Source organism: Monomorium pharaonis, chromosome 5 (genome assembly GCF_013373865.1).
Source record: "Monomorium pharaonis isolate MP-MQ-018 chromosome 5, ASM1337386v2, whole genome shotgun sequence".
NCBI lineage: Eukaryota > Metazoa > Arthropoda > Insecta > Hymenoptera > Formicidae > Monomorium > Monomorium pharaonis.
The window spans coordinates 23559681-23578450 of record NC_050471.1 but is presented as its reverse complement, the minus strand read 5'-3'; the positions used below and the strand labels follow the sequence as shown (position 1 = coordinate 23578450).

The 18770-nt window shown below is 31.6% G+C and overlaps 1 protein-coding gene across 3 annotated transcripts in view; it reads left to right on the top strand.

Moving 5' to 3' along the window:
• The first annotated feature begins 1011 nt into the window (after positions 1 to 1011).
• LOC105834772 (ectopic P granules protein 5 homolog) overlaps positions 1012 to 18770 on the top strand; it is a 32615-nt gene continuing 14856 nt past the window's right edge. Inside the window, exons 1-13 of one of the 3 annotated variants that reach the window (XR_003626376.2) lie at positions 1012 to 1530; positions 2891 to 3136; positions 4592 to 5350; positions 7287 to 7703; positions 8244 to 8648; positions 11385 to 11607; positions 12850 to 13022; positions 13538 to 13678; positions 14549 to 14709; positions 14957 to 15086; positions 15350 to 15894; positions 17822 to 17999; positions 18203 to 18226. Coding sequence is in view for 2 of the 3 variants with exons in the window: in XM_012677477.2 (XP_012532931.1) it covers positions 1513 to 1530; positions 2891 to 3136; positions 4592 to 5350; positions 7287 to 7703; positions 8244 to 8648; positions 11385 to 11607; positions 12850 to 13022; positions 13538 to 13678; positions 14549 to 14709; positions 14957 to 15086; positions 15350 to 15894; positions 17822 to 17999; positions 18203 to 18226 (3420 nt within the window). In the remaining variant the exon portion in view is untranslated. The remainder of the gene's footprint in view (positions 1531 to 2890; positions 3137 to 4591; positions 5351 to 7286; positions 7704 to 8243; positions 8649 to 11384; positions 11608 to 12849; positions 13023 to 13537; positions 13679 to 14548; positions 14710 to 14956; positions 15087 to 15349; positions 15895 to 17821; positions 18000 to 18202; positions 18227 to 18770) is intronic. The other 2 variants (XM_012677477.2, XM_012677479.3) reach the window with 2 other exon arrangements.

The window sequence follows — 18770 nt, the reverse complement described above, 5'->3', positions numbered from 1 at the left end:
AGCCATAATAGCTCTCGCACACTAGACGCGATAAGCGACGAGCGATGAGCGATATCCTTTGCCGCATTAGAATGCGTTGATGCGGCAAAGCTCTGATTGGCTGCTTCTATGACACACGTTCTATTCCGCAGCTCTATTCCGCACCATGTGATTTCGACCTAAGCTGCGGTCCACTTGACGCTACAAATGCTTCGAAGCGTTTGATTGACTAATCGAAACAAAAATTTTTATTGACCAATCAAAGAATGCTTTGAAACGTTTGTAGCGTCAAGTGGCAGAAAATGAATTGATGCTGGGCCCCTATTCTTGAATTCATTCGCAAGAGAAACGTATTCGCAAATTCTGTTCTTACAGAAAAGTTGAAAATTTATTGGCTATCGTATGGCTTTCAACCAATAAACTTGCAACTTTTCTGTTAGAGCGGGTATTTGCGCATACGTTTTCTTGCGAATGAATTCAAGAATAGAGCCCCTGGTAGCGCCAGCGGTCGCAGATTGCGGCCCCGGTAGCATACGGTTGCATGGAGAGGGGATTAAGACTAAAGCCGGTATTCATAGTCGGGTCTTATATTTAAGATCATCTTAAGTACTGTCTTAAGATGCCATCAACCAATCCCAGAGCCGTATTAGCATCTTAAGACATTGCTTGAGACGATCTTGAAATAAGATTTGACTATGAATACCGGCCTAAGGGCTACTTGCACCAAACTCTGATTAACTTAATCGTTGATTAGTCCATTGGACTTGACCAATCGTATTTGTCGTTAAGCAAAATTAACAAATACGATTGGTCAATTCCAATGGACTAATCAACGATTAAGTTAATCGAGTTTGGTGCAAGTAGTCCTAAGGGCAAGGACAATCATATTAAAGAATAAGTAAGTGCTCAGTATATGATTGGTTCTTGCCCTTAGTCTTCATCCCCTCCCCATGCGACCGTATGCTACCGGGGCCGCAATCTGCGACCGCTGGGTAGCGCTAATAGCGTCTCCCCGAACGCACCCATATTGTGCTATGGCAGTAAATTTCGGAACGCAGCATCTACATCACATATGTTCAGACTTTCGGACACCTTCGGGACACCACGAAAACGACGGTAACGAGACACTGTGTGAAATGTGGAATTACTTCTTGTTTGAATTAATTGGATCGGATCAATTATTGGTGGTATTGTTCACTTTAGAGCAATTTAAAGTGGTTTAAAGTGTATTGAGCTGTATTGGACACAAAACATAATCATTAAAGATTCTTACCTTATCAGTAAATAATTAAACAAATAGTAAAAATATAGAAGATGATGATAAACGTATTTGATGTGTTTATCTTCTTCGCGCCAGATATTATTATAGCTTTCTTCGCTTCATCCAAACATCTTTGTCACGTTTCAATATGTCGCAAGCAGTTACTTTAGAGTCTGCGAATTTTTTTGGAGAATGTCGGATAATACCTTGTGATCCACGCTAATCGGTACTGATCGATAAATCCAATTACTTAGCTGTCACTTTTATGCATCATGGAGAAGCAGAGACAGGTAAAACAGAAAGGCTTGTAAATTACATGTTTGCTTTTTATTTATAGTGACGTTTGTAATTATAATTATAATTATACAATAGTAATTATTCAGTTTAATATATCGTTATAATAATATAACGATTCATACTCAAATATCGATGTAATTATGCTTATTCGACGTGGTTTTGCTTCAAACGAATCTGGCAGAAAAAAGCGTCGATCTGCCCCGGGAAGCGAGATATTAATTGTTAAAATTGACAACTAATGAGGTTAAGAAACCTCATTATACTGTCATACCGACGAAACGTAGCGACATGAACACGCTCCGCGGCCTTAAGTGCATGCTCGATGATCACGTGTGCGTGTTAAAAAATGCGCGAATTTAAAATGTGTGTGCACTTTTAATGAATCACTTATATTTTAATGATTAACAATAATGAATATACGTATTAAATAGCAAAAAGTTACTCAGAATTTTATTCGGTATAACATTTTAAAAAGAAAAAATTGGTGAAATATTATGCACTCTCTTTTACTGAATTGAAAAGTAAGGTGTCTTTTAAAACCATGTAAAATTTTTATTTAAAGAAATAAATAATGTCTCTGGCATTATAATTATGTTCCAGTTACTGAAAAAAAGATAACTCTAATTGTAAGACCTGGTCTACGATGAAGTAAGCATGGAGTAAGAAGTAAGACAGGGCATAAAAGAATTAATCCAGTGTAAGAAAGCTGGCGTAAGGGCGTAAGCGAAATAAATTATTTTTATTTTGTCCTACTCCTACTCCTGCTTTTCTTAACGCTTGGTCAATCACAGTGCAGAATGAAATTACCTTACTTTTTACTTTATGCTTACTCCAGCTATTGTAGACCAGGCTTAACTTTCCGACTCTGATATATATATATATATATATATATATAATATTTGCTTAGATAATAACTTTTTTAAACAAATAAATAAAGTTAACAATAATAATATCTTGGTGGTTGAATTGGCTAGAATGCTCTCAGGAAATGATGGAAGATCTGGGTTTAAATCCCAGCTTTTGTATTATTTTTTGCAATAAATTATTTACAGTTTTTTGGAGTAAGGGAGGATTCTAAGATGCCTGTGAGTATTGACATTCACTTTATAACTGTGTTTTAAGACAGATGAATTTGTTGGCGCGCAGTTTTTATGACCTGAGATTATTAAATTAATATATTTTAAAAAGTTATAATTAGCACCAAGATTTAGTTGCAGATCGTTTAGAATTTTTCAACTTTTTTAATTTGTTTAAACATTTATTAGTCAAAGAATTTATTGTTGACAATAGTACTTCAATTTAATTAATAATGTTAATTAATTTTAACAAATTATTGTATTTTCTGTTTCTTAGAAGAAAAAACGAGGCAAGTTGCGCCATTCAATCCTAGAGCACCAGATACCGGATGCTCCTACATTAGAAGAATTTGAATGCCTGCTTGGGGAATCGCCAACAAATTATCCTAAGGGTGAAGCTGTAGAGGATATAGAAAGTGAATTACATTCAGCTGCTATCGATACTGAAATTTATGAGAAGCAGGCTGCCGAGAGAGCAGCCTATGAGAAGAAATACAGCCAGCAAATAAAAATGACGAAAGAGGTACTGGAATTAGCAGCAAAACACTCGATATTTATTGACATATACTGTTTAACATTTTCAGTATGCTTGGGATCTTATCGTATTTGACGAAAAGTTAAATACATATCTTGCAGGATACTTACTAACTGAGAAATCCAGAAAAATCGGGAATTTTCTAAAGCATTTCTTTTTACTTTTGAAAATTATAGATTTTTATGGAATTTTACACTCAGGGATATTTTTATAATTTTGTATTTAAATTCTATCTCTCTCTGTGGACAAAATCGTTTATTAATTATCTTTTCTTGAGAATGTTAAATATTAGCAATAAATATTGTTACGCGCGCCGCCCGGTGCACTCCTCGACCGTGAATTATCTGTCGCATCTCCGATATCGATCGGCTAGAAAAATTTTGTAGTAACGAATATTTGTTAATAAATAAAAAATGACAGTTCTGTGCTGGACTCCTGCCGTGGAGGACCCTTTATAAATCTGTTTCCATTTACTAAATAAAGTTAATGTTCAGAAGAAATCCCGCTTAGCTTTCTTTCCGCGAGTGAGTAAATGAGTGCGTGTGTGAGTAACATATTCTTGTATGGCTTGTTACTTTTTATTTAAAAAATTGGTGACAATGGAAAACATTATGTTTGTTGGCGACATTAGAAAACATTATTCGAATCTAACTAACGATTTTCAATTTATTTCTTTTTAATTCTTTCTTAAACTTTGTATTTAAAACTCAAGTAACTTTTTTTGTAATTTTATGAAAAAAGAACATTTAAAGATATAATAAATTAATTTATTTCAGAACTACATTGAAAAATATTGTAATCTCATTTTTTTTTCAAATAAAATTTCTGGAAAATTCAAGAATTTTTAGGAAATTTCTTTACAAAATTTGAGTAAACATGTTGATTTCTTGATAAAAAAATGTAAAAAATTGTTAAAGCATTTTAAAGAGAAAAAAATTAAATTTTGAATCTGTCGTTTAGTTTTGTCTCTCTAATATCTTGTTTTAAATTATACAAAATTGAAAATTGGTATTTTTCTGTATCTTTTTTTATTTTAAAATGTTTATTTCAAAATGTTATAGCTTTGTTGAAACATTGTTGAACAAAATTAACCAAAAATTATTTTAAAGCAGAATTTTAAGCTTCAAAATGCTTTAAAAAAAATAATGTAATGATTTCTCTAATAATAATATGAAAATTTTTCAATAAAAAGTCGTCTCTTAAAAACGTTTTTAAAAATTTTAAAATTAAAGAATTTACAGAAAAAAAAGAAAAATGCTTGTTTTAATTTGATTTGCATTAATTTTTTCAACAGTTTTTAAAGATTTTTTTAAATATTAACTTTTTATAATATAAAATTCGATAAAATTTCTATGGTATGAAACTTTTAGTGGTAATGCATGCAGAAAGTGTTTCTAAAAATCAAAAATTAAAATATGAAATATTAATATGTATATTTTGTAGGTAATATTATTAGCTGAAAACTCTCACGATGAAGTCGACACTGTACAACCTTGTTTGGTATCCGACGACACTCAGGATAATCAGATAGATCAGATGCAAGTAGACATTTCCACAATTCAGCTAGTGGATATATTACCAACTGTTCCAGAAGAAGTTAATCAAACAGTCCAAGAGTTTGAAGAGTCTGTAATCGAAGTAGAGACTTTATATCAAAAGACCTTGTCAAAACAGATAGAAGTTTCTGAGGTCAAAAAAGACATGCAGGCAAGTGCATTCAAGGATGTCAGACCGTTCACGGAACAACAATTGGCGTCTTTGTATCATAATCAGGAGCTGACATTGGTGGACGCCTTCGTAGCCGAATTCACAGAGGCGCAGTTGAGATGCGCACCATTGCGACAGCAGCACAGATTGCACGAACTGCTGATGAGCTATTTGAGAGTGCGAAATCACTTGATCGCGAATTCGTACGAGCTCGAGCGTCTGAAGAAGAACTGCCGGGAGACGCAGAAACAGCTTTGGTGTCTGGAGAAGACTTCGGAGACAGAGAACGGCGAATGCCAAGACGGCAATCCTGTCACCGCCACTCACGAGTATTCAATTGCTCATTTCAACCAACAAGCCCTGGTAACGCTCTCCAGGACACTGTCGGCGATCAAGGATACTCTGCATGACAGCCAGGCGTTGTACTGTTACGAGGCAGAATCGTTGCGTCTGCAGATTGAACATTACGTACAGAGAATCGCCAGAAGCTTCAACGTAAGTCGTCTTAGTCTAGCCGAATTAGCATTTTTTGGGGAAAAAATTGATAACTCAGGTTTGACTTTGCGTAAAGCACAATTAACATGTAGATCTATTAGAGCATTAATGATATGAACAAATTATAATGTTCTTAACTAAATAACATTAATTAGTTAAAAATATTATAATTTGTTGATATTATTAATGTTCTAATAGAACATGCAAAAAATAAAAAATATGCAATTTGCATATAATTCGAAGTCTATTCATAACTGTAGCGACAGTGATCTTTTAAAGAAAAAAAATTATTTCAGCTTCTGAGCAACTTATGGACAGTGTTCTTTTTTTTTTAATTTAAAGAAAAATTGCATCTTTCAAATGGATTTTACCCCATTTTGATAGCGTTAATATTTTAAAAGTTATTTAATTGTTAATTAGGCTTATTTTTTATACGTTTATTTGAGGCACTTAATTGCATTGCACACATTTTGCAATACCGACATATGATACTACAACTTTTTAAGAAGAGAAAAAACTTTGGTTCGGGTTCGTGCATGGTCTCAAAAATGTAAAAATTAAATTTTAGTGGAGCACGTTTTGAATAAACAATAGACATTACTTAAAAAGTTGTTAATATTTTTTGATAAAATTCGATGCACTTTTTTATCATCATAAAAGCTACATTTTCTTACAATTTCAAATGCTTGAGTTAATTTTTAAGAAATTTATAAACAATTTAAGAAATGGCCATTTTTCATGGTTTTTTTTACTTTACAATCAAACTAATCGACCGATCTTATAATCAACCAAATTTATTATTGTACTTAATACCTACAACTTTTATTTGAAACTTTTTTTCAATTCCGTTTTAATTACGAAGCGCAAGCAAAAAACTACTTTTTTCTTACTTCAAGCCGTAATTTTGCAATAAGCTTTTGGCAAACGTATCTATCTTAATCTACACACGTTAATTGTGCTTTATGCAGAGTCAAACCTGAGTTATCAATTTTTCCCAAAACTTTTTTTAAGCTAATTTTGGCTAGGTTATCTTTCATTAAAGCAAAGTCAATGAAATGTCAGAAATTTATTCATTTAAAGCTACAGAGATTTTTCAATTTAAAAGATGAAAGGGAGAATTAAATTATTTTTTAAGAACAATGAGTTTTTTAAGCTATAGTGCTTTAGATCTTAAACTCCATGTTTATATTATTATTATTATTATTATTATTATTATTATTATTATTATTGTTACTATTATTATTATTATTATTATTATTATTATTATTATTATTATATGATTTCTGCGCTCGTACGCGTTAATAGTATATCTTTTAATACAGGAGTTTTTAATATTGCTATCTTTAAAATAAATAACGAATAAAAACAAGCGATAAAAATGACAGTTTGTTATCTAAACAATGTTTTTGTAATATTGACAAATATTGATGCAAACAGAACTGGAAAAACATTTATAATTTATATTTTATAATAATTTAATGTAATAAAAAGCAACATTGCTACAGTTTCACATTTAAAGAGAATTTTATAATTTATAGTCTTCCACGAAAATAATTTAGTAAATTTTAATTTTTGTTTATTTAAACAAATTTTTAGAAATCTATTCTTTTCTATAAATGTTTTTTTTTTAAATCCTATGTTTTATTTGCAATTAATTGTTTAAAAATAGTTTTTTTAAAAGACTTAATGCTATTTTAGAAAGTTGTATAAAGAAAATTATAAAGAAAATTACACGGCCAAAAAATTATAACAATCTCACAAATGCTAATATATTAATCATGAACTTATTCTGAAGTTCTTACATGAAAAGATTAAAGAATTTTTCTAGATTAACATTAAACTACATCAAACTAATCTAAAGTTTAAGTTAAAAGAAGTTAAGCCAAATGATAAATAAAGATTCTGTATAGAGATTCAACAATTTTTCTGGTTTCAGGAGTTTGCTAATCTTTCGCAAACCGTCCCAGCAAATCTTTTACCAGAGCAATCATTATCGCAAACTGCCCCCCAACTGATCGAGCTCAGAATGTGCGTAACTGTCTTGTTCAACTTTCAACGTCGAGTTTTGAAGGATGGTAAATTCGTCACGGATACTAGAGAGTGGCTTTCGAAGCTGGTGGCGGTGCTCCTGAGAGTCGCCACTTGGCAGGATCATTTGTTTCTGTTGAACCATATACTACGATGCCCCGGGGGCGTGATGAACTGGGCGAAATCCTTTGTACAAGTGCCAGTGCCACCGAAAGTCTTGGGATTGAGTTCTTCGCCATTTAATGATCCATACCTCGATCATATGATCGCTACTCTCGCAGTAATCCTATTGCCGATCAAAGATCGAGATAAATTCTTGGAGCAGGTAAAATTAAGGATGAAACATTAGTCCTTTTATAAGAAATCAATGGGATATTTTAAGAAATTTTTCCATCTTAAAAAAAATGAAAGGGAATAAAACAAATGAATAAAATTTACACAATAAAAAGATAATTTGTTATTTAAAAGTATTTTATTTGTAAATGCAGTAACAACCAATGTCGTTACATTTTTAATGTAATGTCACATATTTAAAGAAAATTATATAATTTATGAAGATTTTTTATTCTTACACGACACTTTTTAATCTTTATAATGTTTTTTTAACTTTATTCTTATAAACATAATTTTTCAAAATTCTTACATTTGTTTAAATTAATTTATATTTTCCTGTAAGATTGTTAATGCTATTTTAGGAAGTTATCTAGAGAAGTTCAAGAAACTTGAAAGAATTTACATAAATGTCTATATATTATATTTTTATTATGAACCACCTTAGAAAATTTTATTGAGTTTTTATATTTGTGAAAAGACTGCAGAACTTCTTAAATTCTTCTCACAGTTCTCAACTAAATTTGTTGCACAGGTGCAGGTATCCTTGCAGGATACCACAAGTAGTCCAGGGGACACAGTGTGGGTGATGTTGGATGAGGAGGGTGAAGAGGACGAAGATATTGCCAATGTCGGCGCTAATCTCTTTGAAAGTGACCTGATCTCTCTTCTTCATCAGATCCCGCTGGACAAACTCTTCGAGCAGGTGCTGTTTATTCAACGTCAAAATGATAAATATAAGCAGGAGGAGAAAGCCATCACAACCCATCACATGTTACGTCTCTTCGCGTTCTACAGCGTGCTCATCAAACTCCTGAAGCAAGGTCTAAAGTCTTACGACTCGCCAAGATATAGACAATTGACAAAGAGACTTAGCGCGTTGATCCGAGATGTTGTGCAATACGCCAGCGATCAGTGGGAAGCTTTCGACAAAAGCCAAGTATGTAAAATTGGAATCTGCAAAGGAGTTTATACAAAATCAGCCAAATCCGCCCACCCTCCAATTTTGCCCCAAACTTTGGATTTTGATAGATCTCTATGCCAATAAAAATCCCTGAAATTATCAGCTTCAAAATAATTACACAGGGGGGGGGGGGTCAAAGTCGAAAAATTGCACTTCAAATATCTCCAAAACGGTAAGAGCTATTGAGATGCGCTTTGGACCAACAAAATTTTATGTACTATCGAAATGGTCCTCTTGACTTTTTTCGAAATCTTGATACAAAATAAGTTACTTGCAGTTCTTTTATTTTTTATCCCATTTTTACCCTAAAAATAACAAAATTCTAAATTGCCAAAAATGACATCTTTCGATTTTGATTACAATTTAATATGTGATTCTCAACGAAATTCCCTGCAAAACAACGCAAACCGCATGTTGGGAAAATGTTTGGTTCGCGAGTTACAGATTTTTAAAGTTGCGCATCTCGAGGTCGATTTGACAATCTGAACTGCAGCAACGCTCGGCGCGTGTGCGAGCGCGTCAGTTTTGAATTCATCCAAATTCAAACGGTCTGAATATCATCGGTACCTCCAGTTTGATGAACCTAGTGACACCTCCCCCTTCCTTATCTCCAATGGTATCTTTGTAAATTGTCGACATAACGATTGAATTAGAAGCATGCCTCAAAAAAGAATCTAAACTTGGGCTGTATTGCGATAAATCATATTTTGATGTCGAACTTTGACTTTTTGAATGATTCGAGCAGATGAAATATCGAATGAAATATTGATTTATCACAATATTGCAGAAGCCTACAATATAACTTCTGTTTCACCTATAAAATGCTATCATGCACCTATCAAAGATCTTCATTGCTTAGCTCGTTCTCGGCCTCCTCGGAAGTTGGCTTTACCAGCGGAAAATGCCTGTTAAGAAAGTCTAATGGTGCATGAAAATCTTCGTCATGTCTGCCGCATCCGAGATACCAAATTACTGCCACGGTGTGAGCACAAGATCCAATAGTACGAGCGCCGTTCTTACACGTACAATACTACGCAACAACGGATTCCAGAGGACACTTTTTTAAATCGATCAAAATAAATATTGAATATAGGTGCACAACTTTAAAAATCTGTAACTCATGAACCAAACATTTCCCCAACATGCGGTTTGCGTTGTTTTGCAAGGAATTTCGTTGAGAATCACATATTAAATTGTAATTAAAATCGAAGGATGCCATTTTTGGCAATTTAGAATTTTGTGTTATTTTTAGGGTAAAAATTGGGTAAAAAATGAAAAAACTGCAAGTAACTTATTTTGTATCAAGATTTCGAAAAAAGTCAAGAGGACCATTTTGATAGTATATAAAATTCTGCGTCTGTTGATCCAAGGCGCATCTCAATAGCTCTTACCGTTTCGGAGATATTTGAAGTGCAATTTTTCGACTTTGACCCCTCGCTCCCCTCTCGTGTAATTATTTTGGGGGACTGAAAATTTTAGGGATTGTTATTAGCATAAAAGTCTATCAAAATTCAAAGTTTGGTGCAAATCTGGGGGTAGGCGGATTTGGCCGATTTTGAATAAAACCCTTTGTATAATTTTGCATTTATATTAAATTGAATAATCAAGCAATTATATATTTTTTTATTTAATTTTTTTTAATTTATTGAAAATGTAAGAAGGTTCTCTTGTCTTTTCACATAATATAAAAACTTTATCAAATAAGTCAATTGGATGAGAATTGTTTGAATTAAGCTGCAAGTCAATTTGAAAAATGTAATTTTGAGAAAAATGTGTTTAAAGTTTTTAAAACCAGTTTTTTTCCTGTGAAATTTTAAAAACCAATTTTTTTTATATTTTTACCCTGCAATGCCAGGACCATAAAAAGCCCTTCCAAATTCAAATTTACTTTTTTTGTCTCTTTTTGGAACAATTTCGAGCTTTTTTGAACGTCCTTTGCGGCTTTTGTCAGCGAGTGCTCGGCAGCCTTAATGCGGTGCTCATCAGCTTTCATGAAAAATTATATCAATTATAACTCACTGTTACTCTAAGCATCTACATGGCTTTCATCAGACTCGATATCCCGTCATTAAATATCATGAGTATAATGTCTACTTACGTGAAACGTAAACTCTTAATGTAACTTTCGAAGCAGTTATTTAAAAGATCATCGTTGTTTATATCTGTATAAACATTTTTAACAGCTTGGAATAATAATGCGCCGCACCGTTGCGGAACACTGCGCTTTTCTTTTTTTGTTTTGAGAGTTTAAGTGTCAGATTTTCTGTAAATATATGAGTTGTAACTTTAGGCCTAGTCTCGTTAACTTTTTTACTGGTTTTATTACACTGATGTGATAATCTAGATAGGTGTATGTGTATGTGTCGTATATATCGTAAATGGGTTAGTTGTATGTGAATGTATGTGTATGTGTTGTTTATGTGTATGCAATTGTCTGCATGTAGTGCGCTCGGGTAGGTTTGTTAAGTCCGAATGACGGTGCGGCGATGCCAAAAGATCTGTGTGTGTGTGTGTGTGTGCGCGCGCGCGCGCGCCCACACACACACACACACACATATTTATCATACACACGCATATGCACGTGCGCGCGTATAAGTCACGTAACTCTGTTTTACTTTTTTAAGCTGGAGAACGTTCTTAAATAAATATTACAACGTTTACAAGTTTTAATTTATTGTTGTATTTTTTGTCATTAATATTAATTTCGTTCAGATAACTGATGAGTCAAAGGTGCTGAAACTACAGACCGAATACGATTGTTTTTTCCTGAGAGCGATTCTATGCATATTCTCGTCACGACGTTTAGGTGCTTGGCAATATCTTGCAGCAATACCGTACCATATTATATCATCCACTACTCTATGGCACATCTTCTATATCCTGCATACTGATGCCACATCTACTGACATAAAAATGTCAAATATGTCAGTCTCAGGTAAATTGACGACAATAACAGTTTTGCACAAACAGTATCTCATAAAGTGTTTATCAGGAATAATCAGTGAAAACCTGGAATTTTAAGAAATTTATTTTTTATTCTTGAAAATAATGTATTTTTATGAATGAATTTTATTGGACATTCTCGAGGACGCTTTTTAAATTTTACTTTTAACTCGTTGTTACCACATCTTTATTTAATATATGTTATTATCACACTAGTGCAATTTGAAATTTTAAATTTCTGAATTTAAATAACTTGAGCATAAGCGAAGTAAATTTAACTTAAAAATTGTGTTTTTGTAATAAAATTTCCTGAGAAATGTAATAGTAATAGTTTTAAATGCAAAAAAATTTGTTAATAGGAAAAAAAAGAAAAGGGAAGTTTTTTGAAAATTTCTTGAAATAAGAAATTTTAGATGGTACAAATTTGCACGGGTGTGGTAACAACGGGTTAAATTTAAATTATATCTCTTTTTGCCAAAATTTTTTCCTTGATTATTTTCTCTTAATAATGCAAAATTGATTAACTATTGAATAGATTTAAAAGAAATACGACATACACGTTCACATACATGTGACTTATAAACTTTTATTTAAACAATTATTAACAATGAATTGTTTTCAATTTAATCACCTTTCGAATTCTATACTATGAGTTGGATCCTTGTACTGTGGACAGATCTTTGTTTTATATTTAGTTCATATTATTTTTACTTACACACACACACACACACACACACACACACACACACACACACACACACACACACACACACACACCTATACATAATTAGTACTTTTCAAATTTAATATTTAAAACTTAAGTGATTCTTTTGTGATTATATGATTAAGAAATGATTAAGAAATATTAAAAGGTGTAATAAAATCAATTTATTTTAAAGTGCATTAAACAATTCTCTAATTTTACCTGAAATTTTGAATAAAATTCTTTAAAAATCTGGGAATTCTAAGGGTCGGGTTGTTCTAACTTCTTGGTAAACTTACCTATGAGATAAATATATGTTTGTCTTTATCTATTCAAGAAAAGAAATGAAGATAGACACATGCTTACATGGTAGGTAAATTTACCAAGAAGTTGTTCCAACTTCTTGGTAAGGCCCTAAGAGAATTATTTAATAGAATTTAAGATAAATACTCTAAATATATATATTTTTTTAATAATTACATAATTGTATTAAAAATTTTTTTAATTATTAACAATGATTTGATATTGCAGACTGGGAATCAGAGTTGAGTCATCCTGAACTGCACGAACAATTCGAGGAAAAGCTGGGCAACATGCCCGGTGATGAGTCTTACTTTCTGCTGACAACTTTTGCTAATATGGCTATGGCTAGAGGCTACAAAGACTATGATTTTGTTAGAACAACTACGATTAATCTGTTTCAAGTATGTTAATAAATAAATGTGATTATAGTCAATTAATTTACCATTTGTATGATAACGACGAGACATTCTATCGCACTTTGCACATGACACAAGTAAAAAATAGTCTTTGTTCAAAGAAAAAAGAAATTTAAATATTTTAAAATTAACTATTTATGACAGTATTGAACATAAGCTTTTTAAATAGCTTAAAGCGAATCACAAATTGTTTACTTTTAGTTTTCTAAAAGTAACTGTAGTTATCAATTTTATTATACTAGATCTGAAAATTATCCTTTTTGATTGGTATTATTTTTCCTTTTTATTTTTCTAGTTTTTTACTTTTCTATTTGAATTTAATATGTATTGCTTTTCCTGATCAAAGGCGATATCTTTAGAACACAATTCGCATATAATGCAAAATTTAAAATTTGATTTGTCACTTTTCTTGCGATAAACAAGAAAATGTCTAGTGAATACTTTTGATTTATTGTGAATTCAAATAAGATAATCTTTAAAATTTAAGTTTTGACTTACAGATTGGATTTCTTAGCGAGAAAACTCAAGAATCCTGCTCGAAAGATGCGAGGTCACTTTTATCGAACTTAACAAGCAAATATCCAACTCTGTTGTCAGATATCCTGCAAAAATTAAAGGACAACTTTGTAGCAGTTGGAAAAGTATAGCAATTTTTTTATTTTATTGATTTTATGATATTCTATTTATACAATGTTTACACAAACTCTTTCTCTAATTTTATATATTCTTATTTTATACATACATACACACCACACACAAAGTGTTCTAGTTGTATTTTCTCAGTCAAATATCTCAAAAAATATAGAAGATAGAAAAAGATATTTTAGACAAAAATTGTTGGATTTTAAGAAGGACATAAGACAGTGCCATTAATTTAACCTTGGATAGTCATTTGAAGATCATGAAAATTACCTTCGATTTCTTGTCTTCTGACTCAAAGTTACTATTAGAGGTTCCTTTTTGAATCCTGCAAACTTTGTATTTGATATTTTCCTCTGAAGTGTTTTTCTAAAAAAATTTTTTGTGGGTCATTTAAATGACAATTTATTGCACTATAATTTTCAAGTCTCATAACTTGGAAAGTACTTAATAAAAAATAATTTAATTATAGTGTTTTAAAAAGTTCTCGAGATAAGCTATAAGAATATGGAATGAAAAAAATAGGGGATTTTATTTAAGAAATTGAAGGTGAACTTTAAATGATTATAAAAAAAGTCAAATAGCACCGTTTTATGTCCCTTTTAGGAGCCTAATAATTTTTTTTAAAAATATTTTTTCTATTTTCCATATTTTTTTTAGATATTTGTCTGGGGAAATTAAAATAATATACCCTATGTGTGTGTATACGCGTGCGAGTGACATGCATGCGTGCGTCCGTGTGTGTGTGTGTGTGCGCGCGCATGTTATTTTAGAAATATATATATATTTTTTAATAAAAAAATAATAGATTAATTTCTTAATAAATTAAGCTTTCAGATGTATGTATATAATCATCTTTTCAATGATTTTAGCTGAGTTTATATTTGTTCACTGAGTTGAAGATAAACACATGGGTACCACAGCAGCAGGATATGACAATTTTGTCCACCTGGTTGCATCAGTATCCTCTAACTTCGTCCGAAAGTCATTTGGCCCGGCTAGTTCTTACACATTTGAATTGGGGCCTTGATGCGTGCGTTATTTTAATATTTTTAAGGGCGTTATATTTAATATTTAATTATATTTAATATTTTTTTTCTAGAACATTTTGAAAAAGATAAAAAGATAAAAATTATACACAATTTTAGATTTGTTGAATTTATTCTTTTCTCTATCAATAATTTGATCAAATTTTTACAGTTAAATATATTTTTTAAACAAATGATTAGATGAATTATTGAATAAAATTATTGATTAACGTATGATTAATCTTTTCCTAGAAATGATAATCTGTTTCTTCCGATTGATTTGCATCGACAAATGGCATTGTTGATTATCGAGCTTACAATGAAATATGTGCCTGACACCCCAGTACAAACCGCTTCGTTATTAGCTGAAAGTATGAAACACGTAAGTTGTTAGTTATGAAAGATTAGAGTAGAATTAATTAAAATCAACCTTTATTTTTTAATGTTATACATTTACATATTAGAAATTATAATATATTAGTTTTACGTATTATAGTTAATATTTTTAGGAGTATTACATAACATTATATAATTTACCATTCATAAACTTGTGATTTTTTCTTACATTCTGTAAAAAGTTAAATATATAAAAAAATAATTAAAAAGAAAAAGAGTTTAAAGTAACTTTTGATTTTGTTTCCCCAGGTTTCCTCAATAGTGAGGCCTCAGAACAGTGAACAAGCTTTTAGTCTGTGGGCATGGGAAATGATGAATAGACTAAAGTTGCATCAGTTAGATCGATCGGAATCCATCTGTCAATATACCATTTCGAATCCAGCCGAGGGTCTCGCTTGCGTGCCTAACATGGAATCAGACTCCTTCTTGGAGATTCTGGTTAAAGGAGTGCGGGAGAAGCAGCCGATCGCTAGTTTTGCCTCCGTACTAATGACCTTATGGGGCCACTCAGTGCCATTGATCTGCGTCGAGGGTTTTAGTCAGCTGCAAAACTTGCAGTGCTACTACAAATACGAACAAGTGCTGATATGTTTACACCACGTGATACCGTTGTTTCTTGATTGTTCGGATTCTTTGCTAAAAAACGATAAATTTGTCAGTCTGATCGTGCCGCTCATCAACGCCGACCGGACGTACATGAAAATAGCGAAAAATCTAATCGCCCCGGAATTTCCCGGCCCGATACTTAAGCAGTTTTCGAACATGATTGAATCTCACTTGCATCATTATAAATGGTAAGCACGAATGAGATAAATTCTGAAACTGGCAAAAAATATAAAATTAATTCTAGAATGCTTATATTTTTGTTTACATTAAAAGTACAATTCACTTGGTGCTACGAACGCTCGAAATATTCTTTAATTTATAAAATTCTTTGTTCTGTCTAACAAGGAAATCTCACAAACTCGTAAATTTTGATTTTAATTGAACCAAACTTGTGCGTCGATCCCGACGAGCAGGTCTCGTCTTAAGTATTACTGCTGCCCGTGTGCCAGTGAATCTTTCCCGCCCCTATTAAACTGAATCTAAATTAAATTAAAATTTATGTAAATATAATTTTGTTGGATTGAACAAGGTAGAAAAAACTATAGAAATAATAAGCAATTTTTAAACAATCATATATTTATTTAAACAGGTACAAAATAAAAAACGATGAAAAAAATATATATGTATATTAAAAAATCAGAAAGACAAATATAATATTAATTTTTCAATTTAATGGAGTTCAATATGCATATACGCCAGTCGTAAGTGGCTGTTTGCAACTTCTGTAGACGAGATTTTATACCTCGTCTACAATGAGTCGTTGGTCGTTAGTCGTTGGTCGTAAGAAATCTAGCCAATCACAGTTGATCTTAGAGAAGAATAAACGAACATGATTGGTTAAATTTCTTACGACCAGCGACTAACGACTCATTGTAGACGAGGCTTTATATTAACTTGAGCCAATTTCAAGATAGTGCCACTGTTTTGATATCTTGTTTCTGACTCGAGTTTTAAAAATGTTATATATTTTTATAACAAACATTATTTTAGTCTATCCACAAATTCTACTATTAATTAAAATTTGCTGCCCGTTGCATCTTGCCGCCCGTGAACGGCGCACACTCTGCACACGCGGTTAAGACGGCTCTGCCGACGAGATCTGCCCGAGAAGGAGAGCGCCGGAATTCGCTCACGAATTGAGCGCGTGTCGCGGGAGGTACGAATAAGTTGAGGCCGGCAGAAATAACAATAACGGCAAGTGATGTCGTTGATTCTTTAATACACCAAGAAACCTTTATTACTGTTATACAATATTCAAACGCGACAGTGCACGCGCGAAGCGCGTCGTCGCTGCACAAGGTTCGATTACTTCACATTCATCGGCACAAAACAAAACAAGAAGCAGTGTTCACAGGTTCATCTCGAGTGCGGAGGCAATTAACGAAGCCCTTGCGAGAGGCGAGAATTCACTAGACGCTCGGAAGCAGATTTTGAAAGAAAAAGAGAGTCCCGGCGTGATTGATTTGTCAGAGACTGCGAAGCCGAGACAATTGAAATTTGGCATAAATGTAGAGGGAAAGAGATATTTATACTGTAAAACTTTTGTATAAAACATTTTTTATATTTTAATATTTTACAAAATATATCGAGAAAAGGCAACAATGTCTCAACCTTTGAAGGATGGTTTTAATCTTTTAAACCATTTTTGAGCTTAAATGGAAAATTTCTAAATTTATGTTTTACCCCCTCTACATTTATGTCAAGTTTTATTAAAATCAGAGTTTCACGAGTTTGCGAGGTTCCCTTGTAAATCAAATGCTTCAAAGGATTTACAGTGTCAAATGAATTTTAGCATCCATGTAATTAAAAATTTATACACTTTTTTTAAAAATAATTGAACTAATACCATTTTAATGTAAAAAAATTTATTAAACGTTTTAAATTGTCCAAATTTAATAACGAAAGCTGTAAACTTTAATTAGCACTTATGTAAGGTTTATTCACAATAACATTCTAAGGTTAAGAAAAGGCAAATCTTGTAGAGAAATTAATGTAACTATATGTCTAAAAGAGATAAAAAATGCATAAGCATATAGATAAGAAATAAATAAAGAATAGATTAATAGTTAGCCATTTATATATAAAGGAATAATTATTTGTATACGTTAATTACAGGTATTGCTTGAATAGTCCAGAACGTTTCGTACATCTGTGGCTGAATGTATTGATTCTTGTTCAAGATTGGAATAAGGACCATAACGTAATGTATTTGATGGATAACGTTATCCGCGCGGCGTTTTTTCACTTAGAATCCAGAGCAATGATGGAGAACATGTTCCAAAATCTCTTTTACGTAAGTTTTAGCAATCTATATGTAGTATATCATACAGTAAATTTTAGCAATCTACATTTAGTATATCATATAGTATTTTAGAATTAGCAATATAACAAATTGTTATATAGTAGCTGTTTTGTATCAAAAATTAAACAATTATAATTTTTTGTTGTAATAATTATAATTGTTTCACATTTTTAACAAAATATTTATTTTGATAGCCTGCTATAGACGGAAGTAACGAGGTACGATACATAAGAAATTTATTTAATCTATTTTATTTTTTAAAGTTAATTAAATCAACCCTAGAATGATATACCTATTTTTTCCATCTCAAATGTCACACTGAATTATAAATGTATCCCATTCTTTTCCAAGCGTTCTGCATTGAACAGATGAACTTTTTATGACAAAGATGATAGTGTAATAATATTAATTAATATTAAACGTTTAAAAATTAATATAAATAAAGTGGAGTTTGAAAAAAAATCGCAAAAATGAGTTCTTTTAAAAAATCTATTATATTTTCGTAAATTTTTAACAAATTTTTAAAAATTAAACAGTTTTGGAAAGGTAGAACATAGATTTAAAACCGGGATAAAATGGATTTTGGGTATTGTTTGTTAATTATTTTGACAAATAAAAGTTAAAATAAACGATAACTTAAGAAAAAGGAAAAATTGAATAAAGATCTAATCTTTTTTTAAAGTTTTAGTTGACATATTTTTTTGAATAACGAATGTTTCAGGAGATAAATAACAAAATATAATAACTGTGTATTTAAGGTGA